At 37.5% G+C, this 27,684-nt stretch overlaps 2 protein-coding genes and 1 long non-coding RNA gene across 3 annotated transcripts; 2 read left to right on the top strand and 1 right to left on the bottom strand.

Annotated features, from left to right (window-relative positions):
• The first annotated feature begins 469 nt into the window (after nucleotides 1-469).
• On the top strand, nucleotides 470-1,679 carry LOC113113121 (uncharacterized). The gene is made up of 3 exons (XR_003293540.1): nucleotides 470-501; nucleotides 1,155-1,172; nucleotides 1,614-1,679. It is a non-coding gene; the product is annotated as an uncharacterized LOC113113121 (long non-coding RNA).
• A 21,012-nt stretch (nucleotides 1,680-22,691) lies between these two features.
• LOC113113122 (nucleolar RNA helicase 2-like) lies at nucleotides 22,692-23,374 on the top strand. The gene is made up of 2 exons (XM_026279302.1): nucleotides 22,692-22,865; nucleotides 23,060-23,374. Exons 1-2 carry the CDS (start codon nucleotides 22,794-22,796, stop codon nucleotides 23,234-23,236), a joined length of 249 nt encoding a protein of 82 aa, XP_026135087.1. The 5' UTR covers nucleotides 22,692-22,793; the 3' UTR covers nucleotides 23,237-23,374.
• A 459-nt stretch (nucleotides 23,375-23,833) lies between these two features.
• On the bottom strand, nucleotides 23,834-27,480 carry LOC113113203 (interferon regulatory factor 1-like). The gene is made up of 9 exons (XM_026279375.1): nucleotides 27,326-27,480; nucleotides 26,886-27,195; nucleotides 26,570-26,669; nucleotides 25,174-25,353; nucleotides 24,972-25,052; nucleotides 24,798-24,899; nucleotides 24,671-24,723; nucleotides 24,256-24,349; nucleotides 23,834-24,100 (listed from the first exon to the last, which is right to left on the bottom strand). The coding sequence occupies exons 2-9, from the start codon at nucleotides 26,970-26,972 to the stop codon at nucleotides 24,021-24,023; spliced, it is 777 nt and encodes a 258-aa protein (XP_026135160.1). The 5' UTR covers nucleotides 26,973-27,195; nucleotides 27,326-27,480; the 3' UTR covers nucleotides 23,834-24,020.
• Between the last annotated feature and the right edge of the window lie 204 nt (nucleotides 27,481-27,684).

Consider the following 27,684-nt stretch of genomic DNA (forward strand, 5'->3'; position numbering starts at 1 on the left):
AAAACAGTATTGCTTACTTAATTCTGGGCTGGAAACATTGTTTATCAAAACATAAACTTGTTGATCTTTGTGTTGGAAAGTAAAGTGAGTGCATGCAGACAATGCAAGCATTACTGTTTATTGTACAGTCTTATAATTATGCAATTTAAATGTCTAATTCCTTTGCTATAATTTAGTCTGTTCTTATATATGTTTTTTTAAATATATAAAATAATTGATCAGATTGATTGCTGCTTCTTACTTGCATTTTTCATATTTAAAGTACATTCTAGTTAAAAATTTAAAATTACAAATTTCATATTTAAATGTTGATCTCATCCATCAATGATGAATATGCTTCAACTTTTTCTGTGTATGGATTTTGTGAATAAGCACTACAGAATAATACAAGTTAATTTAAAGTATATTATTGTTTATTTTATTTGGATTTTTATTATTATTATGATTATTATTTGTATTTTTTTAAAAAATTTTTGCGGTGCACTTACAGCTCAAACTGTGGTGAGTATATCTGGGTATTAGATCATGTATAACGTAAAAGTGTTTATGCCCCCCTATATAATGATATTACTTGTAATAAGTATCAAATACATCGAAGTGTTTTAGCTGAAAGACCGATGGGTAGAGATAATTAATTAAAAAATGGTAACGTTAACTGTTATATCCCTGAAATAAAAACGTCATTAAAGCCATCTAACTGTTAGCGCTGAAAAACAGTTCAAATAAAGTTTAAACTTGAGACATATGTTTTTAATTATTATATTATTATTATTATTGTTTCGAATAATTTAACGTTAAGCTTTTCATCATGAAATTTGTTCGATTCATTGCTTTTTTTTCTTCAATTGTGTCATGCGAATTAGTTATACAGGTGTTTATAGTAACTTAATATTCTGCTGTACAAGTTTAATAAATTTTGGATCTCCTTTAGCTGTCAGATTTCTACACACGATGTAAAGAGGCTCCTTTTTTATTTATTTTAAGCAAAAACAGCCTTTTCTTCTACAAGCTCTAGTTTTATATTTGGGGTTCAAGTTTATCACTAAGGTATAGTATTTAATATAGTGTGAATTTAGGGGCTATACTATATGAGGTTATAACTTTTGTTTTGTTTTTGCTTTGTTTTGCATTTATCTCTTTGCCATGTTCTGAAGAAGCCATATTGTTGTAAGGTATGTTTTTTTGTTCATTTATAAAAGAGCCGCTAGAACAATCTGCTTTAATATATTACATTAATTAGATTAAAATATTAATAGATTGAAGGTAGTTAATCTGATTCTTCTGGTTTTCTTGTGTGCTCTTCTGTTATCCTATAATTTTGCACTTTACAGTTGCTAGCAAGGAGAAAATGAATGAAATTAATATTTACAGGCCAAGTTGTTGAAATAGTGTTGGTTTTAAATTTTGAAATTGCACAATATCAGTTGTTTTGCAATAAGATAAAAACCTGCCAGTTTGGGTGAGCCTATGACTTTTAATCTAGTACCAACTGGAGGACCTGTATGATATCTGCATTATACTAGACATGATGAACACGTAACAGAAACTATAACACCTGCCTCATAATGTGTCATGTATAATTAATTATTTGGGCATTACTCTTGTATCCACAGGTTGATGAAAAATGAGGTCATGGCCTGTTTCAGTATGAAGTGGGGGAAGGGGAAGCTTGCTTTCACCAAAAACAATCTGTACACTGTTGTCACAGGTAAAACAAAATTAACATATAATACAAATATTAGCATAATATCATTGTGACATTCAGCGTTGTTTAGTTTCTGTTTTAGTTGGTTTAGTGAAAACCAGTAACCTCGTATTGTAGGTACTCATCTGTCACACAGAAATCACACAAACTTCCATATATACACTTCTTATTGATTGGCAGGTCATTCCTGTTGCCAGCCTATCTTTATTGTTCAGAACTCTAACAATTGTTTTTGCATTCTCTAACAATTGTTTTTGCATTTAATGTATTAGACATTAAATGTTAATTTACCTTAAGACACTCTGCAAAAAAATACTGCAATGTGTCTTTGTTGTCATGGTTTTCTTTTGCTAGATTGTCTGCTTAGTGTTTGTCAATTGCATCACAAGCTGAAATATATTTTGATGACTTATAGCATGTAATTTACATTCATGGCTCTTAAAGCTAGGGTAGATTTTTATTTTTTTCTAAGAAACCAAATCAATAGTGTAAGTGGTCTAAATGTATTCTGTGGAAGGCATAAAAAAGTGGTTAATGATTACATTCAGTGATTACTATAGTGCATCATATCCTATACTTACACATTTTCTTATTCAAATATTTCTTACAGAGAGTGTCCAGAAAACATCAAAAGAGACGGGGCAAATACTGCAGCAGCCACTGCCTTTTGTTTAAAATATGCCCCAGCAGAGCCGTCGCAAGGAGGGTGAGAGGCCCTGTGCAAAGTTGATGTGCGAGGCCCTCTACAATTTTGCGTGTGTATGTGTGTGTGTGGTGGGGGAGGTTGCTGTAGCAAGGCAAGGCAAGTTTATTTATATAGCAAATTTCGAACAAAATGGTAATTCAAAGTGCTTTACATAAAATTAAGTAAAATAATCATGAAGAACAAAACTAAAACAAGCAATTTTAAAACTTTGGAAATTATTTAAAAATTGACTTGAATTTAAAACAGTTAGAAATAGAAAATGATCTTACAGTTAATACATAAAATACAGTGCAATCAGGTCGGACATCGCACAGTGCTCATTCAATAAATGCACAGCTAAACAGATGAGTTTTGAGTCTAGATTTAAATGTGACTAGTGTTTTAGCACATCTGATCTCTTCTGGAGGCTGATTCTGGAAGCAATGTATTTTGGTCCTAGGTCTTTGAGTGACTTCTAGACAAGTAGAAGTACTTTAAAATCAATCTTAAATGTAACTGGAAGTTAATGAGGACTGGTGTGATATGCTCAGATGTTCTAGTCAGAATCCTGGCAGCAGTGTTCTGGATGAGCTGCAGCTGTCTAATGGTCTTTTTAGGAAGGCCGGTGTGGAGCCTATTACAATAGTCCACCCTGCTGGTGATAAAGCATGAACAAGTTTCTCCAAGTCTTGGCTGGAAACAAAACATCTAATTCTTGCAATGTTTTTTAAATGATAGTATGCTGATTTAGTTACTGCTTTGACATGACTACTGAAACTCAGGTCTGTCTCCAGAATCACACCACGTTTCCTGTCTTGATTTTTAGTTGTTAGACCCCTAGAGTCAAAGTATGCATTCACCTTAAAAACTTCATCTTTGTTTCCAAATGCAATGACTTCAGTTTTTTCCTTGTTTAACTGAAGAAAGTTCTGGCACATCCAGCTATTAATTTCATCAATGCATTGGCAGAGGGAGTCAGTGGGGCTGTATTCATTTGGAGATAAGGCTAGGTAAATCTGGGTATCATCAGCATAGCTGTAATAGGCAATTAGGTTCTTTCTCATTATTTTACTTGGAGGAAGCATATACAGGCTAAACAAGAGCGGTGCAAGAATTGAACCTTGTGGGTCTCCACATATCATGGATGTCTACTTAGACTTATGCTCTCCTAGACTCACATAATGATCGCTCCTTTTTAAGTATGACCTGAACCATTTGAGTACCATCCCAGAAAGCCCGACCCAGTTTTCCAGTCTCTCTAGTAGTATGTTATGATCGACAGTGTCAAACGCAGCACTGAGATCTAGCAACACCAGCACTGATATATTGCCAGAGTCACAATTTAAGTTAATATCATTTATTATCTTAATGAGTGCTGTCTCTGTGCTGTGATGCGGTCTGAAACCAGATGTTTAAGTATTTATTCAGCTGATTAAAAACTACCTTTTCTATAATTTTGCCTATAAAAGTGAGATTAGATATTGGTCTATAATTGCTCAAAATGGTGTTTTCAAGATTGCTCTTTTTCAGGAGGGGCTTAATAACTGCAGTTTTCAGGGAGTTTGGAAAAGTCCCAGAAAGAGATTTACTTCAAAACAGTTAAGCACACTTTTGAAAAAAGATGCGGGAAGTGTGTCAATATAGCAAGTTGATGATTTTAGTTGCTGCACTATGTCTTCCAAAATGTTGTTTGTTTTCTTACTGACTATTATTGGAGCAATATCATTAATAACATTCTTAACTTTTGAGTTGAAGGAATCAAGGAGAATATCAAGCAAAAAATACGTGGTGTTAAAGATATGGCCTCCGTAAATAGTACACTAGTGTTCTTGTTAGGGCTGCACTATTAATTGCATGCAATTGTCGGTGTCGGTGATTAGCGGTTGATGTCAATAACCTGCTTTCAAATGGAGCCGCACTTAATAGACAGAGCCGTAGTTCGCTGACAAGCTACGCAATATCACTTTCATAACCGCATGAGATTCTTCTGCGATTTTGAACGCAATAATGCACCACTTGTCAGCGAACTACGGCTCTGGTTATTAAGTGCGGCTACATTTGAAAGCATATCCTTCTGACAGAGACAGTTCTAGAGTAAGTGGTAGCAGAGATCAATATATCAAAGAAAATACAGAAGTGATCAGATAGTACTACGTCCTTAATAACAATGAATGAAATGTTTAGAGCCCTACTGATGATTACATCTAGAGTGTGTCCACCTTTGTGTGGGTCCATGCACATGCTGAATCAAGTCAAAGGTATTTAGAACTGTTATCATTTCTTTTGTAGTTTTGTTTTCTGCATTGTCTATGTGAAAATTAAAATCCCCTGCATTAGCAAAACAGTCAAACTCTGAGGAAATCATTGATAACATTTCTGTTACCTCAACAAATGCTGAAGAGTATTTTGGAGGCCTGTAAATAATAATAAAAAGAATGTGTTGAGCACCTTTTAGCACAATCCCTAAATATTCAAAAGACAAGTCATGACCAAATGACACTTGTTTGCATTGATAGACATCTTTAAAAAAGCAGCTCCACCTCCACCTCTCCTAACAGTCCTGCAAACACTCATGGAAGTGAAGTTAGGAAGGACTGCTTCATTGAGGACTGATTTAGTGAGCGAATGTTTAAAGATGCTAACTTGATGGCAGTGCTTTATGTCATTACATCAGTTTTAGTTTGATGCATATTAGATGAGTTTGCCCTTCGGCTTAAGATGGCCTTAAACTTTCTGTCACATGATAAAAGTGAAATTGAGAAAGCTACAGGCACACTGGGTTCCCACTTGTTCTTTAAACATTTGTGAATGTTGCGGTTATAATAGCAGGGACCCGACACATATCACTGAGAGCTTCTATCAGTTGTTTTTGGTTTGATGTTTTGGGACCCTGCTGTTTTCTTGTTGACATTTGCGGGCTTGCAGCGAATGAGTGAGAGAGTTTAGTCCAAGCATACACCAATTCTACCATTTTCAGTGAAAAGCACAGAAGTGGAGATGCTGGAGAGAGGAATAATGTGTCTGGTGAGATGGGTTGTGTCTCTGGTGTTTCTTGTGGCTGTGATATGTTGTCTTGGCTTCCCCGGCTGTCTTCAAGAAAGTCATCCTTGAGTACTGAGTCTTGTATCTGTTTTGATACATCACAGTCTGTCTGTGAGGAGCTCTGAGGGCAGGTCTCTACCGGGATGGTGTCCATCAGCAGTGCTTTTTGTGGCTGCATGGTGTTATCAGTTGGGAGTGGTCCACTGATGAATGACTGAACTTAGAGTCTTCAAAGTGTTTGAAAGAGTTCACTGAAGTCCTTCTTAAGGATGTTTGACTGCTTTTTGAGAGTATCATTCTTCCCCACATGGATTGATAATTAGATTTGTAGTCTTGTGCTTCATTTTCTGAAGTTCCTTGTTCACATAAGAGACCGTTGCTTGAGGAAGGCAGCATGTTATTGTAGTCCTGCTACGGATGTTTCTGATAATAGAGTCACCCACTATCAGTGTCCTAGGCTCGGCTACGCTCTGAGCTGAATGTCACTGTCTGTTAGTAACGGTGTTAGCTGCTAATCACATTTGGGGATTCCTCACCCGCATTCATTAATTCTTCAAATCTGTTTTCAAGATGTATAGTGGGAGGTAGAATACTGGTATTTACAAGCCTTGTCATAGTTGAATCTGGGGTAGAGAAAGCTACGGCAGCAATACGAGAAACTCATGACAATCTGATGTCTTGTGTTCCTCTGGGTTTTGCACCCTGTTTGTGCCATCGATTAGTGTGATGATCCGTTTCGGCTTGTTCCTCTACACTTGGTACAAACTGTTGAGATTCAGAAGATTCATGGGACTCACCGGCTGTATGCTGAGAGGGTCCATGACGACAGTCTGCTGAGTGTTTCGCCTGTTTTGGAAGTCCAGCAAGTAACTTTGTTTCAAGAATCACAATTCTTTGTAGAAGTTTGCAGCAGTTCATGCAACAAGTAGATCCAACAGGAGGCATTTTCTCTCTCTTCCATTTGAATGTAGGCAGTTGTTTTCCCATCTCCAGAATGTAAGCTGCTGGCAGTGGGAGGCAAAGTCTTCTTTTGTAGTATTATTCCAGTCAAAAAAAGTTTTTAGTTTTAGCGTTTGTGCCAAAAATATTTTGTTTGAGCACTGTGCTGATCTGCTGAAGTAAAAAATCGTAGAAAAATCTGAGAAAAGTACAGAAATAATAAGCGAAGTGCAGAACAGTAGGCTAGAACGTCCAAACGGTAGCAAAGCCAGAACCGCAACAAACTCAACTTTAACATGCATCTGTTCGATTGTGATGCCTTGCTCACTGACATGCTTGCGCACAAATCATGGCCACACACTAGCTCATAAGGATCTACAATCATAATTATAATAAGTTAATAAGAATGCTTAAATTAGTTCTAGGCTTGTAGACAGTTATAAATGAAGAGTTCAGATGGAAAGAGCGATCCAATATTTTCTCATCTTCCTATGTTTATGTTCAGTATTTCACTTTATTGGGAAAGAAAATAAACTGTTTATTGCTATTAAAGTGAAATTAAACGGTACTAGGTTTTTGCAGCTGAATTTTACATCTAAAATCAATTTGCACTATTTGAAAATAATATTTTCTTTTAAAATGTGCACTCTCACTCTTATTCGTATGTTTAATAGTCGAAAACGCAAATGTCTATTGTCACATTTATTTTATGTTTTACATGAATCATTAACCTATCGCATTTTTTCAATTCAAAAGGGCGAAATTTCATAAAAGGTTGAGTAGTTTGCATCTCTAGATAGTCTATTATGTTTGGTCGCTGAACATTTCAATCATAAAACAGTTCTCTAATACCGTAGGCTACTGCTTACATTTTTCCACAAACTCTAGTTATGTTGTGACAGTAAGACCCACATTCTTTGATATGATTGGCCATCTCGACCACTGAGGCAGACCAGCCTAGAGCCTTGCACGGACCTCAAATTTAAGCCCTATCCCTAGACCTAGATTTTTTTTTTAATGGCCAAGCGGCCAGTGCCAGACAGTGAACCTATGGATCAGTTTAGCCTTCTTAAATCATCACGACTTGCCTAAAATAAAATCTATAGATATATAAAACAGTTCAAGTATTTTTAAAAATTAAACCTAGATAAATGTGCGCTATATCCAGTAGTTTGTGCGGAGAGTGCAAGCAAAAGCGTGCTGGCCAGTGCAATCACTTGCATTTTTTTCAGTGGATATGCAGTAATTTTTGCTCATAAAGGTAAGAGTAATACATCATTCGTAACTGTAAATTGTCTACTTTTATTTGTGTGCAATCACATTATCAACAAATCGTTGTGCTTTTATAAAAAAAAAAGAAAATAGTCATGATGCGCTTTCTACCGTCTCGTCTTGAACAGGAGCACTTAACAAAAATGAACCAAAGCTCAGTGAATACATGACTCACGGACGTGACAAATATATCTATAGAAAACTTTAAATGACTACTTAACAAAATACAACACATCAGAAACAAAAACTCATTCATTATAAAGATAATCCATAAAGATGAACTTTTCTCTTAAGGCTTGTAAAATTAAGAGTTGGCGAGTCAGGATTAGCAACATCATCCTTGCTACACCAACTCAGAAAACAATTTATTAGTAAATAATTCAATCTCATTCCTATTTACCCCATGACTCATTTATGGTAATAATTTTTTGAAGATGCTTTATGTCAAGCTTAAGCCTATTGCGTGCATTTAAAAGCAGAACACTGTGATGCTGCGGGACACTTAACACTGTTAAGCCGCTATTGACAGTCATGTTAGCCCGGTCTCGTGTTGTTTCCCTCAGTGCGGCAATTTTTTCATCACTAATTGATGGATGTCTTAAATATAAAAATAAGGAGAAGCCTTAAACAGGCCTAAGGACAGCCCGCATCTGAACTATGATGTGGAAATTGGCCCGAAACCCAGCCTGGAGTGTAAAAAAAGTCAGGGTGAAATGCAGGGCTCTAGACCATTTAAAAGTTAAACTTTATAACTTTTTGTCATCCTATCAACAAACAGCTTTACTCATTCTTATACTTAGAGTCTTGTACTGTCTATCCGCTATGACTATTTTAGTCTACCAAAGGACAAGATGGGTGGAAAAAATAGTAATAAAAATGAGATATAAATGACATAAAATGCAGGCGAGGCCCTCTAGAGGTGTGAGGCCTAGTGAAGTTGCACACTTTGCACAGCCCTTGTGACGTTACTGTGCACCAGACAGGGTGGGTGGAGGTGGCAGGAAAAAAAGAAAGATGTTAATAAAATGTATGTTAATGTTTTCAAAACTATTCAGTTCCAATAATGTTGATGTTAAAATGTAATTATTTTGTAAATGTTCTGTTCCATGTTAAATGTAAATGATACAACATGTGAATAAATAAATCATATTTGTTATAATCCAGTTCATCTCTTAGTCATTTTTCTGATAAAACCACAAAACATTTGTGTATTCCATTTTCAGACAGTCTGACGTTAGATTCTGACGTCAAAAAGATTTTCATTTTCATCCAAAATGCAACGTCTGACCAACGTAGCAGACTGACGTCAGTCTGACGTTGGGTTCAGACGTCAACCAGATTTTCATTTTGATCCAAAATGCAATATCTGACTAACGTTGGAGATTGACGTCTGTCTGACGTTGGGTTCTGACGTCAACCAGATTTTCATCCGAAATGCAACGTCTGACCAACGTAGCAGACTGACGTCAGTCTGACGTTGGGTTCAGACGTCAACCAGATTTTCATTTTGATCCAATATGCAACGTCTGACCAACGTTAGAGATCGACGTCAGCCTGACGTTGGGTTCTGACCTAAACCAGATTTTCATTTTCATCCAAAATTCAACGTCTGACCAACGTTGGAGATCGACGTCAGCCTGACGTTGGGTTCTGACGTCAACCAGATTTTCATTTTCATCCAAAATGCAACGTCTGACCAACGTTAGAGATCGACGTCAGCCTGACATTGGGTTCTGACGTCAACCAGATTTTAATTTTCATCCAAAATGCAACGTCTAACCAACGTTAGAAATCGGCGTCAGCTTGACGTTGGGTTCTGACGTGAACCAGATTTTCATTTTCATTCAAAATGCAACGTCTGACCAACGTTGGAGATCGACGTCAGTCTGACGTTGGGTTCTGACGTCAACCATATTTTCATTTTCATCCAAAATGCAACGTCTGACCAACGTTAGAAATCAACGTCAGTCTGACGTTGGGTTCTGACGTCAACCAGATTTTCATTTTCATCCAAAATGCAACGTCTGACCAACGTTGGAGATTGACGTCAGCCTGACGTTGGTTTCTGACGTCAACCAGATTTTCATTTTCATCCAAAATTCAACGTCTGACCAACGTTGGAGATCGACGTCAGCCTGACGTTGGGTTCTGACGTCAACCAGATTTTCATTTTCATCCAAAATGCAACGTCTAACCAACGTTAGAAATCGACGTCAGCCTGACGTTGGGTTCTGACGTCAACCAGATTTTCATTTTCATCCAAAATTCAACGTCTGACCAACGTTGGAGATCGACGTCAGCCTGACGTTGGGTTCTGACGTCAACCAGATTTTCATTTTCATCCAAAATGCAACGTCTAACCAACGTTAGAAATCGACGTCAGCCTGACGTTGGGTTCTGACGTCAACCAGATTTTCATTTTCATCCAAAATGCAACGTCTAACCAACGTTAGAAATCGACGTCAGCCTGATGTTGGGTTCTGACGTCAACCAGATTTTCATTTTCATCCAAAATGCAACGTCTAACCAACGTTAGAAATCGACGTCAGCCTGACGTTGGGTTCTGACGTCAACCAGATTTTCATTTTCATCCAAAATTCAACGTCTGACCAACGTTGGAGATCGACGTCATCCTGACGTTGGGTTCTGACGTCAACCAGATTTTCATTTTCATCCAAAATACAACGTCTGACCAACGTTAGAAATCGACGTCAGTCTGACGTTGGGTTCTGACGTCAACCAGATTTTCATTTTCATCCAAAATTCAACGTCTAACCAACGTTAGAAATCGACGTCAGTCTGACGTTGGTTTCTGACGTCAACCAGATTTTCATTTTCATCCAAAATTCAACGTCTGACCAACGTTAGAAATCGACGTCAGTCTGACGTTGGGTTCTGACGTCAACCAGATTTTCATTTTCATCCAAAATTCAACGTCTGACCAACGTTGGAGAACGACGTCAGCCTGACGTTGGGTTCTGACGTCAACCAGATTTTCATATTCATCCAAAATTCAACGTCTGACCAACGTTGGAGATCGACGTCAATATGACGTTGGGTTCTGTCGTCAACCCGATTTTCATTTTCAACCAAATTACAACGTCTGACCAACGTTGGGATCCAATGTCAGCATGACGTTATATTGACGTCCGGTGCCTGCTGGGTTGAAACAGAGTGTCAAGGGGTAGGCGTTAAAATATTCCCCTAAGGATTGGGACACCACTACTATGATGTCACACGCCATCATACGTCGTCTAGCTCTTACAATACACACACATATACTGCTGTGCTGGTGTGCATTAGAGCCTTTAATCATCGTTCTGTATTAATGAGCTGCTTACTGACACACACACACACATATCGGAAATCACGCAGCTCACACATCCAGGAGAAAATAAACTTGTCAACACCACTCCATGACTTTTATTAAATACAGTTTAAATACGGAATCGCTACTTTATATTTTACAGCGACGAGAGGATACAATCACTGTTTTTAAGTAAACTCACTCTAAAAAGATAAATGCACAGACGCGAATACATGCCATTTCCCTTTCTCTCTCTCTCTCTCTCTCTCTCTCTTTCTCTCTCGAATAAGTAATATTTGAGAAAATCGTTTAGCGATATCTAATTATTGGGCCTAAGTCCCATCATGAGACGTGGGGTCTCTGTCAGGTGAGTTGAGTTTCCTCCTCTAGGCGGCACTGTAACACTCTCAATGCCACAGAAACTCAATGAGCAGAATCTGCATTACACTCAGAGACATTCAGTTTGGTGTTGTGTAATGTGACGAAGGAAAACAAATGAGGGCATAACCTGTTCAGAAGCTGTCAATCAATGAGCTGGGTGTCCTTTCACCAGTTCAGTTCAGGAAGGTAAATCAGAGTTTCTGCTTCACACTACACAAGCTTTTCTGAACAAACGTTTTTTCCATTAACTGTGTGATTTGTGATTACTGGGTAACACACGTCCTCTGTCCCAGGTACTGCTGACATAATCATTATACCACTCAGTTTTAGCTGCTTTTGTTTTGACTGAAATCATCATATCTGTTATCTGATTTGGCTCTGGCCTGCTTGTTTTCTTGCACGCTGCACCTGGCGATTGCATGTCACGTCTCAGCGGGCGTCCGTCATCAGTGATGTGATTCAGGTGTACAGCGGCAGACTTCTGCGAGACCATGAGAGAGGCCACGGAGCTCTCCATGAACACCTCCATCAGACAGGTGCATGACCACAGCTGCTCGTACATCTGCTGCCTGTCACTGAACCATGCTTTACTCTCCTGTCCCGCTCCATGTGGTTCAGAGTGAAGTAAACTGTTTTTCTTAGTATTTCAGCACATGTTTTGTTAACAGTACTCTGCTGTTTAGGGGTGTAACAGTGCATGTATTTGTCCCGATCAGTCACGGTACAGATGTCTCAGTCCAGTTCAGTCAGATGATGAATACAGTCATCTGTGATCAGTGCAGAAGGGGGCGCTCACGGTAATGCATCGCTGACTGTCACAACAGGAAAGAGCAGAAGAAGAGACGCTCTACACTAAACCGAAACAAGAACGGCAAGTTCAGATGACACTCAAGAGCTCAAAGAAGCACCTGCTTGTGTTAAATCAACAGACAGGGAAAGTTTCGGGCTATTAATTGGAACCAGTTGTTAGATTTGTTTTGGCCAATCCCTATTCCAGAATTGCACACGTTTCAATGGCGTTTTCTTTTCCACTTACTTCCATATTATTCCGAGACCAAACTCTCTCACGGCAGTGACCCTCCAGGGCCAGACTGGAGGAACCCTGATCATGCATATTAAAGTAGTATTCATAAGCGCAGCAGCTTTGTTTACAGGGATAACCAAGTGAAACTCTGTAAACTTATTGTTCAGCCCTTCTGCTGTTTTTGTTGCCTTTATGTAGCATAATTTCACAAAATCTAATTCCAATCCAAAATAACTCCTGCATGTATGTAGCAATACTGTCTGTTCAATAAATAAAAAAAATGTCCTGTTGTACCGAACTCATATCGAACCATGACCCCAAAACCGATGTATGTATCGAACCGTGACTTCGGTGAACTGTTACACCCCTACACCCCTACAGCTGACAGGATTTTGTAGTTTAATATAGTCTTTAAAAGCCTAAACTTGTGTTGTGAGTGCAGGATGTGGAATCATATATCCACCGATCTGGACAGACCGGCCAAGCCGGAAGAACAGACATCTTCATCTGTTTCTGCCGGCGGAAGGAGGAGAGCCAGCTCAAGGAGCAGAAAGCGATGAGACAGTATTTGGAGCAGCTCTTTGTGTAATGTAGGGTGAATTCATTTAACTATGACGCTTTTATTCTAACCAATTTCCCAACAGCCCTGAATCAACCCAAAATAATATCATTAGTGTTAAGGATGTTCATTTTAACCATTAACGACCGTTAAGAATTTTGACCGATTTATACAATCAGTTAAACGGTTTAAAAGTCATTTATTTACTTGTTTATTTTCAGCAATTTATAAAAATATTGTAAAAGTTTTGGTGCATGGTTAAAGTTACGCATATAAATAGATTGTCGCTTTTTTATTTCATTCAGAAATAGGCCTATTGCCAACACGTAATGTTTACAAACATTATAATAAACTGTAAACATCGCTAGGATATTTTAGTTCCCCTCACTAAACAAAATCCTTTCAATGAACAGTATTTAGAAAAAAACAAGAATTAAAAATATAAGAAGCTAGCAATATAAATGACAAGCCAAAACAAATTCATTTAGGCTAAAACGAAACAGAAACCAATGCTGGGTCTCTCATTCGACACAAAATCAAATGTTTCCGTATTCGCAGTGTGTTTGAATGAAAAATTATTATTCATTACAGCCTACTTCACTCACGTTCCAGTATCCATGTAAAACTACATGTTTTGCATAACATCACACCGTTACGAACACTTAACAGCACAGATTTTATTACATATTTAAACTGAGCACTGTGTATTTTTCCATATGTTTGACTGACTGTATCTCATTATATTAAAGAACAGACTGCATTGTCATGGTAGCAAAGCTTAACTGTGCGCACACATGCAGCACCAGCAATCACTTGAAGTTTTTCCTTACAGTGGAAACAACTTCGTTTAGTCATGAAGATAATCTGAAATGTAAACAGTTTGTCTTTATTTGTGTATATTCACAATAAAAATGTGCGTAAAATAAGCCTTAAGAAAATAGGATGCTGCTTTCTGCCTTCCGTTTCCTTTCATACAGCACAAAAATTTTATGAAACTCTGCATTTTTCTTTAATTTTCATAATTTATTATTCAAGTAAACATATATTTTTCATTTAGGCCTATTTATATGCTATATATAGCCTAGCTTTAAGATATTATTCTCCTCTTGCAGAAGCGCTGTAAAATTCATCCCAAGGAAACAAATGTTATTATTTTTAATGGGTCACAGACACTTATCCTTTCTAATTTAATTCAATTCTAATTTAAAATAATCTTGTCGGTTAACGGTTAATAATTGGTTAACGAGCATCAGTTGACGGTTAGGAAAAATAACCAAAATGAACATCCCTAATTAGTGCGAATAAACCAGTGGCAATCATTTGAACAAATGATGGTTGGTTGATTAAGGAACCGTTTCTTGTCTTCTCCTGCTCCAGGAGAGAGGTCGGGGTCCCAACAGCCAACAATATCATCCAATCCTCCAGTAAAGACATTGTGAGGTCAGAGAACTTCACAAGTATGATACATACAGCTGTTTCAATTTAATGTATCAGACTGAATGCTGTAGGGAAATATCTTTCTGTTGGCAGGTTTCTGGTTTCTGACTGTGGGGTATTTCCGTGAGGCCACATAGGAACTCATCGAGCAGCGTTGGGTGGTGGATGCGCTGGCATCAGCACATCAAACATATGACCTTCCTCAAGGCCAAGAAGGTGCATCTCCATAATGATTTATTGAAGCCAAGCCATTCTTTGGTGCTGTTATTCAGAACCACACACCTTAACAGTCTTGTTTGCTGTGATTTATTTTCAAAACATATGATTAGAAACTAACTACAGCAAATACGACAAAATAGCAAATTTTAAGGAACATTTATATATTTGTATTTGCATGACTGTCACCAAATCTATGTCATCTTTCAAATAAATTTTTTGTAATCAATTACTTTCATTATATAACTACATCATCATATAACTAACAAGTTAATTTCAGAATTGCGAGGTATAATGTCAGAATTCCAAGGTATAACCTCGAATTACGAGGTATAATGTCAGAATTGCAGGGTATAAGGTCAGAATTGCGAGGTATAATCTCAGAATTGTGGGGCATAAAGTCAGAATTGCTAGGTAATAAGTCAGAATTGCAGAGTTATAAAGTCAGAATTGCTAGTTTGAACTTGCAATTTGCTGGGTATAAACTCAGAATTGAGAAGTATAATGTCAGAATTGAAAGGGATAAAGTTAGAATTGCGAGGGGTAAAGTCAGAATTGCGAAGGATAAAGTCAGAATTTGCTAGGTTTGAAGTCAGAATTGCCGAGTTATAAAGTCAGAATTGCTGGATTTGAACTTGCAATTTGCTAGGTATAAATTCAGAATTGTGAGTTATAAAGACAGAATTGCGAGGTATGTCAGAATTGCAAGGTATAAAGTCAGAATTGTGAGTTATAAGGTCAGAATTGAGAAGTATAATGTCAGAATTGCAAGGGATAAAGTTAGAATTGCGAGGGGTAAAGTCAGAATTGCGAAGGATAAAGTCAGAATTTGCTAGGTTTGAAGTCAGAATTGCCGAGTTATAAAGTCAGAATTGCTGGATTTGAACTTGCAATTTGCTAGGTATAAATTCAGAATTGTGAGTTATAAAGACAGAATTGCGAGGTATGTCAGAATTGCAAGGTATAAAGTCAGAATTGTGAGTTATAAGGTCAGAATTGTGAGTTATAAGGTCAGAATTGCGAGGTATGAAGTCAGAATTGCGAGGGATAAAGTCAGAATTGCGAGGGGTAAAGTCAGAATTGTGAGGGGTAAAGTCAGAATTGCAAGGGATAAAGTCAGAATTGCGAGTTGTAAAGTCAGAATTGTGAAGGATAAAGTCAGAATTGCGAAGGATAGAGTCAGAATTGCGAAAGGATAAAGTCAGAATTGTGAGGGGTAAAGTCAGTATTGCGAGTTATAAAGTCAGAATTTTCATGTTATAAAGTTAGAATTGCGAGGTATAAAGTCAGAATTGCGAGTTATAAAGTCAGAATTGCGAAGGATAAATTCAGAATTGCGAGAGATAAAGTCAGAATTGCAAGGGATGAAGTCAGAATTGCGAGTTATAAAGTCAGAATTGCGAAGGATAAAGTCAGAATTTTCGAGGTATAAAGTCAGAATTTTCAAGTTATAAAGTCATAATGGCCAGCTATAAAGTCTGAATTTTCATGTTACAAAGTCAGAATTGCGAGTTGTAAAGTCAGAATTGCGAAGGATAAAGTCAGAATTGCGAAGGATAAAGTCAGAATTGCAAGGGATAAAGTCAGAATTGCGAGTTATAAAGTCAGAATTGCGATGTATAAAGTCAGAATTGCGAGTTATAAAGTCAGAATTGCGAGTTATAAAGTCAGAATTGCGAAGGATAAATTCAGAATTGCGAGAGATAAAGTCAGAATTGCAAGGGATGAAGTCAGAATTGCGAGTTATAAAGTCAGAATTGCGTGGTATAAAGTCAGAATTTTTGAGTTATAAAGTCAGAATTTCCAGGTATAAAGTCTGAATTGCGAGTTATAAAGTCAAAATTTTTGAGTTATAAAGTCATAATGGCCAGCTATAAAGTCAGAATTTTCATGTTATAAAGTTAGAATTGCGAGGTATAAAGTCAGAATTGCGAGTTATAAAGTCAGAATTGCGAAGGATAAAGTCTGAATTGCGAGGGATAAAGTCAGAATTGCGAAGGATAAAGTCAGAATTGCAAGGGATAAAAATCAGAATTGCGAATTATAAGGTCAGAATTGCGAGGTATAAAGTCAGAATTGCGAGGTATAAAGTCTGAATTGCAAGGTATAAAGTCTGAATTGTGAGTTATAAAGTCAAAATTTTCGAGTTATAAAGTCATAATAGCCAGGTATAAAATCAGATTTTTCATGTTATAAAGTTAGAATTGCAAGGTATAGAGTCAGAATTGCGAGTTATAAAGTCATAATTGCAAGGTATAAAGTCAGAATTGCGAGGTATAAAGTCTGAATTGCGAGTTATAAAGTCAAAATTTTCGAGTTATAAAGTCATAATAGCCAGGTATAAAGTCAGAATTTTCATGTTATAAAATTAGAATTGCGAGTTATAAAGTCAGAATTGCGAGGTATAAAGTCAGAATTTTCGAGTTATAAAGTCAGAATTGCCAGGTATAAAGTATGAATTGCAAGTTATAAAGTCAAAATTTTCAAGTTATAAAGTCATAATGGCCAGGTATAAAGTCAGAATTTTCATGTTATAAAGTTAGAATTGCGAGGTATAAAGTCAGAATTGCGAGTTATAAAGTCAGATTTGCGAAGGATAAATTCAGAATTGCGAGGGATAAAGTCAGAATTGCAAGGGATGAAGTCAGAATTGCGAGTTATAAAGTCAGAATTGCAAGATTTAAAGTCAGAATTTTCGAGTTATAAAGTCAGAATTGCCAAGTATAAAGTCTAAATTGCGAGTAATAAAGTCCAAATTTTCGAGTAATAAAGTCATAATGGCCAGGTATAAAGTCAGAATTTTCATGTTACAAAGTCAGAATTGCGAAGGATAAAGTCAGAATTGCAAGGGATAAAGTCAGAATTGCGAAGGATAAAGTCAGAATTGCAAGGGATAAAGTCAGAGTTGCGAAGGATAAAGTCAGAATTGCGAAGGATAAAGTCAGAATTGCGAGCCATTAAGTCAGAATTGCGAAGGATAAAGTCAGAATTGCAAGGGATAAAGTCAGAATTGCGAGTTGTAAAGTCAGAATTGCGAAGGATAAAGTCAGAATTGCGAAGGATAAAGTCAGAATTGCAAGGGATAAAGTCAGAATTGCGAGTTATAAAGTCAGAATTGCGATGTATAAAGTCAGAATTGCGAGTTATAAAGTCAGAATTGCGAGTTATAAAGTCAGAATTGCGAAGGATAAATTCAGAATTGCGAGGGATAAAGTCAGAATTGCAAGGGATGAAGTCAGAATTGCGAGTTATAAAGTCAGAATTGTGAGGTATAAAGTCAGAATTTTCAAGTTATAAAGTCATAATGGCCAGCTATAAAGTCTGAATTTTCATGTTACAAAGTCAGAATTGTGAGTTATAAAGTCAGAATTGCGAAGCATAAAGTCAGAATTGCAAGGGATAAAGTCAGAATTGCGAAGGATAAAGTCAGAATTGCAAGGGATAAAGTCAGAATTGCGAAGGATAAAGTCAGAATTGCAAGGGATAAAGTCAGAGTTGCGAAGGATACAGTCAGAATTGTGAAGGATAAATTCAGAATTGCGAGGGATAAAGTCAGAATTGCAAGGGATGAAGTCAGAATTGCGAGTTATAAAGTCAGAATTGTGAGGTATAAAGTCAGAATTTTCAAGTTATAAAGTCAGAATTGCCAAGTATAAAGTCTGAATTGCGAGTTATAAAGTCAAAATTTTCGAGTTATAAAGTCATAATGGCCAGCTATAAAGTCTGAATTTTCATGTTACAAAGTCAGAATTGCGAGTTATAAAGTCAGAATTGCGAAGCATAAAGTCAGAATTGCAAGGGATAAAGTCAGAATTGCGAAGGATAAAGTCAGAATTGCAAGGGATAAAGTCAGAATTGCGAAGGATAAAGTCAGAATTGTGAAGGATAAAGTCAGAATTGCGATGGATTAAGTCAGAATTGCGAAGGATAAAGTCAGATTGCAAGGAATAAAGTCAGAATTGCGAGTTGTAAAGTCAGAATTGCGAAGGATAAAGTCTGAATTGCGAGGGATAAAGTCAGAATTGCGAAGGATAAAGTCAGAATTGCAAGGGATACAAATCAGAATTGCGAGTTATAAGGTCAGAATTGCGAGGTATAAAGTCAGAATTGCGAGGTATAAAGTCTGAATTGCGAGTTATAAAGTCTGAATTGTGAGTTATAAAGTCATAATAGCCAGGTATAAAATCAGATTTTTCATGTTATAAAGTTAGAATTGCAAGGTATAGAGTCAGAATTGCGAGTTATAAAGTCATAATTGCAAGGTATAAAGTCAGAATTGCGAGGTATAAAGTCTGAATTGCGAGTTATAAAGTCAAAATTATCGTGCTATAAAGTCATAATAGCCAGGTATAAAGTCAGAATTTTCATGTTATAAAATTAGAATTGCAAGGTATAAAGTCAGAGTTGCGAGTTATAAAGTCAGAATTGCGAAGGATAAATTCAGAATTGCAAGGGATGAAGTCAGAATTGCAAGGGATAAAGTCAGAATTGCAAGGGATAAAGTCAGAATTGCGATTTATAAAGTCAGAATTTTCGAGATATAAAGTCAGAATTGCCAGGTATAAAGTCAGAATTGCGAGTTAAGTCAGAATTTTCATGTTATAAAGTCAGAATTTTCATGCTATAAAGTCAGAATTGCGAGTTAAGTCAGAATTTTAGAGTTATTAAGTCAGAATTGTGTGATGTAAAGTTAGAAATTGTGAGATATGAACTTGCAATTTTCGATTTATGAAGTCAGAATCGTGAGGTATAAAGTCAGAATTGCATGATAATAAACTTGCAATTGCGAGTTACAAAGTCAGAATTGCGAGATACGAACTTGCAATACCAAGTAAAAAACATGAATTTTGATTATAAAGTTGCAATTACCTTGATTTATTTTTTATTTAGTGGCGGAAACGGGCTTCCATAAACTTTTATTTTTATTTTATTTTTTTACAAAAAGAATATTTTTAATTACTAGATTCTAAATAAATATAAATAAAATAAAGAGTATAAAGTGGACTGGTCTGCAGGAACACACGCACTCCTCTGAACATGGACACCTGCTATTTATCAATGCAATTATAATCCCATTAGAGTGAATTCACATAGAGATATCACTGCTTACAGTATTAGGATTTCAATTAAACATGGACAACTGTAAAGGTGCCTTTAATATATATAATACGTACACATTTTGATGTATGTTTATGTATGTGTGTGTGTGTGTATATATATATATATATATATATATATATATATATATATATATATATATATATATATACTGTATATATATATATATATATATATATATATATATACAGTACATTTCAGGTGTATATACAGTATTGTTCAAAATAATAGCAGTACAATGTGACTAACCAGAATAATCAAGGTTTTTAGTATATTTTTTATTGCTACGTGGCAAACAAGTTACCAGTAGGTTCAGTAGATTGTCAGAAAACAAACAAGACCCAGCATTCATGATATGCACGCTCTTAAGGCTGTGCAATTGGGCAATTAGTTGAAAGGGGTGTGTTCAAAAAAATAGCAGTGTCTACCTTTGACTGTACAAACTCAAAACTATTTTGTACAAACATTTTTTTTTTCTGGGATTTAGCAATCCTGTGAATCACTAAACTAATATTTAGTTGTATGACCACAGTTTTTTAAAACTGCTTGACATCTGTGTGGCATGGAGTCAACCAACTTGTGGCACCTCTCAGCTGTTATTCCACTCCATGATTCTTTAACAACATTCCACAATTCATTCACATTTCTTGGTTTTGCTTCAGAAACAGCATTTTTGATATCACCCCACAAGTTCTCAATTGGATTAAGGTCTGGAGATTGGGCTGGCCACTCCATAACATTAATTTTGTTGGTTTGGAACCAAGACTTTGCCCGTTTACTAGTGTGTTTTGGGTCATTGTCTTGTTGAAACAACCATTTCAAGGGCATGTCCTCTTCAAGTATTTTAACATATGCAAACTGATCCATGATCCCTGGTATGCGATAAATAGGCCCAACACCATAGTAGGAGAAACATGCCCATATCATGATGCTTGCACCTCCATGCTTCACTGTCTTCACTGTGTACTGTGGCTTGAATTCAGAGTTTGGGGGTCGTCTCACAAACTGCCTGTGGCCCTTGGACCCAAAAAGAACAATTTTACTCTCATCAGTCCACAAAATGTTCCTCCATTTCTCTTTAGGCCAGTTGATGTGTTCTTTGGCAAATTGTAACCTCTTCTGCACATGCCTTTTTTTAACAGAGGGACTTTGCGGGGGATTCTTGAAAATAGATTAGCTTCACACAGACGTCTTCTAACTGTCACAGTACTTACAGGTAACTCCAGACTGTCTTTGATCATCCTGGAGGTGATCATTGGCTGAGCCTTTGCCATTCTGGTTATTCTTCTATCCATTTTGATGGTTGTCTTCCGTTTTCTTCCACGTCTCTCTGGTTTTGCTCTCCATTTTAAGGCATTGGAGATCATTTTAGCTGAACAGCCTATCATTTTTTGCACCTCTTTATAGGTTTTCCCCTCTCTAATCAACTTTTTAATCAAAGTACGCTGTTCTTCTGAACAATGTCTTGAACGACCCATTTTCCTCAGCTTTCAAATGCATGTTCAACAAGTGTTGGCTTCATCCTTAAATAGGGGCCACCTGATTCACACCTGTTTCTTCACAAAATTGATGACCTCAGTGATTGAATGCCACACTGCTATTTTTTTGAACACACCCCTTTCAACTAATTCAACTAATTGCCCAATTGCACAGCCTTAAGAGCGTGCATATCATGAATGCTGGGTCTCATTTGTTTTCTGAGAATCTACTGAACCTACTGGTAACTTGTTTGCCACGTAGCAATAAAAAAATATATGAAAAACCTTGATTATTCTGGTTAGTCACGTTGTACTGCTATTATTTTGAACAATACTGTACATTTCTGGCGCAGCACCCCATCACTCTCCCTCTTGGTCAAATAGCCCTTGATGCATTCAGTGTGACTCTACAATTTTCATAGTCATGAAAATAAAGAAAACTCTTTGAATGAGAAGGTGTATCCAAACTTTTGGTCTGTACTGTATATATATATCGGCTCCAGACTGCAACCACTTTTTCTGCTGGCTTGACCACCGCTATGCCCAACTCATAAGCTTTTCCATTTCGATCATTCAATCATTCAAATTCTGCACAGAAATCTCTGTTATAAACAGCGATGACATACATCAGGGAACCAGAAGCGTAACACTAACTGTAACCGTGGTGTTGTGGTAGAAATAGTCTAATGCATTACATCATTAATTTCAGGGTTTGTACAGCCTTTTGAGAGAGAAATTCAAGCACTTTTCAATGACTTTCAAGCATTTCACACAACTATTTCCGGCACTTTAAAGCTCTAAGATTATCCAGTTCGAATGTTATTTTTAATTGGATGAACAAAATATACTTTGTAGTAAACAAAAACTATAATATAAAATGTAAAAAAAAAAAAAATCACAATTATAACCAGTAGACAGCAGCAGAGGAGCATTTATTGGCTTATTAATCATTAATTTCTACCATTTCTCTATTTTTTTAAATGATAAAGTCACTATTATAAAATATCAAATTATCAAGAAATCAGATTTTGTCAGAATTTTACACTTTTTTGTGTGTGTGTGTATATATGAAGTGAGAAAAGTCTCAAACTTTTCAATTTGCTACGAAGTCACACATAATCACTGAAGTTGGCCAGCACCATATGGAGCACCATCTGCAGAATTTAGTGGCGCTGGTGCCACTGCTCTCAAGTGTTAGTCTGGAGCCCTGTGTGTGTGTGTGTGTGTGTGTGTGTATGTATGTATATATATATATATATATATATATATATATATATATATATATATATATATATATATATACATGCACTCAGCTAAGGGTGAGTCTTTATGTAAAGTGGAAATACACAATATTTACATTTCAATGTAAGCGTCTCTCAAAGCATCTGTTCTTGCAGTGTCTGTGTTGAATACAGAGATCTCTTCTGCTTTTGGTATCTCTGTGCACCTTTGCATCTGGTTCTATAAAGAGTTTTTGTGCATAGTACTGTACTGTGTACTGTTGGTCTGGTCAATAAGTTGTCCTAGATTATTATTTATTATTATTATTATTATTAATATATGATTATATTGTGTTTTCATACAGTATATCACTGAGACAGAGGATCTCTGTTTTAGGGCTTCATTTCTAATGTGTCCTGAGCTTTGTTTGTCTCAGGGTGTGTGTTTCGACGTCCCGGCCAGCAAAGTGAAAGAGATCCAGGTATGACGAAGCGCTTGTGTGTTTGGAGTGGTTTGTAAAGCGACGCTGGAGGGACGTGTCTGTACACACGTCCAGCTGATCGTGAGCGTCTTCTTTCCCAAGCCACTGTGATGTGTTGGAGTCACTCGGGGCTCTCAGGTTTCACGAGCAGACGCTTGTGTTTGCTGACTCGGAGTGTTTCTGGCTCTCTGCAGGACAAATGGCAGGACGGCAAGCGCTGGCAGCTGAGCGAGGCCACAGAGCTCCCTGAGATGTCCGTCGGATTCGGCTGTGGACGAGGACACTGCTCATTTGGCTTCAAAGGCAATAACAGTTTGGGAGGTAGAAGAGGACCAGGAGGTCCTCAGAAACAGCTTCAGCCAGTTCTTTAGTTACTGATGTGGACTCTGATGGTCTGGCAGACTGTCTAGTTTTAGTTTTTTTTTACTGCCGTTTCGCTCTTTAATCGGCCATTAAGTACCATGAAATATGCAATTGCTTTAACTTGCAGTTGTGTTATTTATACAACTATTTCCACTGATATTAAAGTGGTCTTTAAACTACACTGTGGCTGTGTTTCATTGCTCAAAAGGTGGTTAAACTCACTGGCTCTAGCGTGGGCTGGATTGACAGATTATGATCAGATTATGTGGTGACATGATTCAGATCTGCAGACTTCAAATGCTTCTTACAGTCTCTGAAAGAGAAAATCCTGTGATTACAGTCAAGGGTGTCCAAGCCTGCTCTGTTCTCATTAAACACACCTCATCCAGCTAATCGAGGTCTTCAGGATCATAAGAAATGCTTGGAACCAGAAATCAGCAGAACTGTTCCTCACATTACTTTCACTTTCCATGAGTTCACAGTTCACTGCACACATGAGTGATGTTCATTATTCGCCCGCAGCAGAGGCAGGGCTTCTTACTGATGTCTGATTTGGGAATAAAGGTGACACACAGTATACTCTAAACCATTAACTCAATATTTATTGAAAGATTTTGGAAAACAAATAAAATGGCAAGTGTCTTCTCTGGATAATTATTAATATACATAATTTATTATTACTCAAAATCATTTCACTGTCCAGTGATTAAAATGTCCATTAATTAATGTTTTTTTTTTCCTTCAGTTGCACTACAACAACAACAACAGATAGAGTAGTGTGAAGCGTCGGGTTCAGCTGATCTGGTCGTATTGACCTGATGAGGTATTGCAGTCCGTCTGGAAGGAGTAACCTGAAAAATCCATCGTCTCACCTGAAATCAGAGCCGGTCGTGGATTTTAATTAGCATGACTCTAATAAAAACAAAATGATCAAACCGTTTGTTTAGTAGGACACATTCTTATAATAATAATAATAATAAAATCATTCTGTTGTCCAGTGTTTTACTGGATAGAGCTGTTTTCTTACTCAGACTTCCCATCCACGTTGAGTTGGGTCTCCAGCCTCTGTCGCTCTCGTACGAGGGACTCCAGTGCTCCAGGTTCTTCAGATGATCCACGATCTGCAGGGTGAACACACACAGCCTTCAATCCTGCGATCAAGAACTAACTAGAAAAGAGCAGCTCAAACAAACTTTGGCGTTGGCTTGACAAAGTTTTAGCTGGAGCTGAAATGAGTTGTCCATGTCTCGTGATGGTGTTTAAAGGACCGTTCACCCAAAAATGGAAACGCTGTCATCACTAACCAAACCCTTACCCAAACCTGAACAAGCTTCTCTCTTCTAATGATGACAGAGTTTTCATTTTTGGGTGAACTAAAGTGAGATCGGAGATCAGGATGTGGTTTGCCAGGCCAGCGTAGCTGTGTCCGTCAGAGATCTTACCTTCAGCACGGCTTCAGTTTGCTCGTGCTCGTCCGGTCTGTTCAGCTGCAGTCCTGCGGAGGACATTAGTTAGTCACTTTTAAAGCTCTACTGATCTGAACTAATGTCCAGAGACTAGCACCAGTACCCTGTGAGCAGTAGATGGCTGGTCTCTCCTCCTCGAGATCATCTTTTCTCAGCACTTCAGTCGTGGCACTGCCTCGATCATCGGTGAACTTCCAGAAGGCCTCTGTATGCACACGGGAAATATATGACACATCCATGACCATGTGTAAGGAAGTCACCTGTCATTGGTCATTACCTGTAAATCTCTCCAGTGGTATGTTTCTTTGTGTTTGAGGCGGTGATGCTGCTTTACTGTCAGTATCCAAACACCTTAAAGCTGAAGAGAAACATGCCATCACAAACTCAGTGATACATTATATATCTGTATACAGATGCACTTTATGTCACTACATGTGAAATATGAAATAATATCCCGAAAGGTTTATATGTGCAAGTACCTTTGCGTCTTTTGACTGTTTTGCTGTGTGGAAGGAGAATATAAACTCTGAAAGCGTTGTGGCCTTTCTTGATGCTCTTGTCTTGGAGCTCTTTGACGTCCGTCAGGGAATTGAGGGCACATCGGAAGTTCGCTTTCCATGTCTTGGGATCAGGTTTGTCTACGCCGGGTTTGTATCGCCCTGAAATCCACGAGAGCAGTTTGCATGATCATCCAGCACAGGTTTTCAGCACATTTCAGTCGTACTCCTGGCCAAACTGATCACTGTTGCCATGATTTAACTTCTCCTTTAAACATGTTTGGTACAATTATAAGTGATATAACATTAATATTAGCTGAGCTGTTCTGGTGCTTCATCTGGATGTTTCAAAGAGTTTAGCCGTCTGAGAGCAGTGACCAGAGAAATGAACTTCATGCCACAATTAAAAAATGTACAGTGTCTTTTGCATTAAATATTAGAATATCAAAAAAGCCACATTTACTTAAAAAAATACAGCACACATTTCAGTTCAGCAAAAGGTCATTAACTCTTTCTGTTTGTCAAATTCTGTGGAAAGTGTTGAAAGTTTTGTGATTCTCTTCACCTCAAGATCACACAGTTCAAAAGAAATCTTTCTGAAGTTCTGAGGAAATCATCATATAACTGCCACACTGTTTGATACTTTGTATTTAATGAAAATATTATTATTATTATTGGCATATTATGCCCTTTATTTAGCTAGAACAGTAGGTGGACAGGAAGCAAAGTGAGTGGGAAAGGTCTCCAAGCTGGGGCTTGAACTCGGGACGCCCGAAGCGCGACAGTGCACTGACCATGAGGCCATCGGTGCCGACGTGAAAATACATTTAAATGACTTCAGTGTCTGGAGGTGTCCAAGTATTTTGAGGCTGCTGAATATGGAATCAGTTTTTGGATGAGTTTTAGTTTGACTCCAACATTAAGCAGAAATTGATACTAGAGCAAATGTGCATTCACTCTCGTTTCTCGTTTCTCATACTAACCAATGCAGATGATACCATTGGGTAATTAATAAACAACACATATGAATATATAACACATATTTGTTAACTGTAACCATCTACTTATTTTGCATCATGATCATTTCCTGACAACTGACAGTCACAAGTTAAAAAATAAATAAAATAAAAACTAAATTTTAAAACTTACAATTTTTTAATTCATAAAAACTGTGATGAAACAGGATGAATGTTTTCACAGATGCCACATAATAGATTTGCATCTATATCAGTGTAATCTCTGAAACACGTGATAGGAAACATTCTTTAAGTCTGCTTCTTTTGTTTTTACCTAGCTACCTGTCTAAATATTTGATGTTTTAATCAAGATGATATCTTTTATTCCCATGTGCTGTAATCAGGGAAATCAGTTGGCGTACCTGTGTGGATCGCCCAGTTTCGAAACAGAGTCGCGTCTTTCTCGATATTCCAGCCGTGCCGGGCCGCGTGTTTCCAAGGAATCTGGAAAACTCTGGCAGACTAGAGTAAGAAAACACAGATGTACTTATGGATACTCACATATCTAGACATGTATAGTCAAGTCACCTTTACAAAACAGTTTGTATCAAAGCAGCTTCACAGTATCGAATAGTTTGTCAGTAATGTATAGCCGTTAAAAGCAAACGCAACATCAGATTAACACAATGTTAAATGAGTGGGTGAAATGAAACAGCAGCCGTCTGAACCCGATCTCACCTGGTCCAGCCACACGACTCCAGGGTATCTGCCCGAATCGATCTGTTCCTCCAGCCACGGCCGCAGACGCAGGCGTCCCTGATGCATCTCTGGCTCCGGAGCCTGATGCACAGATCTACCTCCAGATTCCTTCAGTGCTGATTGAGCAGGGCTTCCTCGAGGCTCTAACACAGCTCTGGAGTCAGTGACACGCAGTCACATTAGCAGGACGAAACATCACACCTCAGTCTGTCAGTCAAAACTCAAATCTTGGCCTCCTCATACCTGCACCAACAGGTTTGGAGGGTTTCCTTCACACTGTGGGATGATTCTGTGGTAGTGAGGAACCGAACACAGTCACGCCCACACACATTAATTCGATTTATTCCACTGAATAATCTGCATATACATTATGTTGAGTCACTAATATTAATAAAAGAATAGCTGTAGAAGTTACTCACTGAAGGGAGACACTAGTAATCAGACATCTCCACTCCAGCGGATGAAAGAGTAAGTCTTTAGCTTGCAGAGCGATCCTTTCTGCAGTGTGACTGTAATTGTGGCATACTGAGTGAGTGTAAGAGCTGCACTTCAGATGGTTATCAGCCAGTCGTGTGTTCTCAGTAAACTCTGTGAGTCATTTTTTTGCTTCACTTATTTCCTGTGAATTTCACTGAGCAGTTTATGCATCTCAGGTATTTTCCAATGAAACAATCTGTGGTCTCGCTCTTTTTACAGTGAGTAATTAAACACACACACACTCCCACACGCAGAACAAAGTGTAATACTTTAAGGAGTGTGATTAATACACACCTAAAGG

Source organism: Carassius auratus, chromosome 13 (genome assembly GCF_003368295.1).
Source record: "Carassius auratus strain Wakin chromosome 13, ASM336829v1, whole genome shotgun sequence".
Taxonomy (NCBI): domain Eukaryota; kingdom Metazoa; phylum Chordata; class Actinopteri; order Cypriniformes; family Cyprinidae; genus Carassius; species Carassius auratus.

Bases quoted from the DNA above. Each gene is read 5' to 3' on its own strand.
- LOC113113203 (XM_026279375.1), bottom strand. From the start codon at position 26,972: ATGCATCAGGGACGCCTGCGTCTGCGGCCGTGGCTGGAGGAACAGATC. The intron at 25,354-26,569 runs GTACGCCAACTG...CGTGGATTTCAG, and splicing joins AAACTGGGCGATCCACACAG to GGCGATACAAACCCGGCGTA. The intron at 24,350-24,670 runs GTAAGATCTCTG...TTCACCCTGCAG, and splicing joins AAACTGAAGCCGTGCTGAAG to ATCGTGGATCATCTGAAGAA.
- LOC113113122 (XM_026279302.1), top strand. From the start codon at position 22,794: ATGTGTCCTGAGCTTTGTTTGTCTCAGGGTGTGTGTTTCGACGTCCCG. The intron at 22,866-23,059 runs GTATGACGAAGC...GGCTCTCTGCAG, and splicing joins GCAAAGTGAAAGAGATCCAG to GACAAATGGCAGGACGGCAA.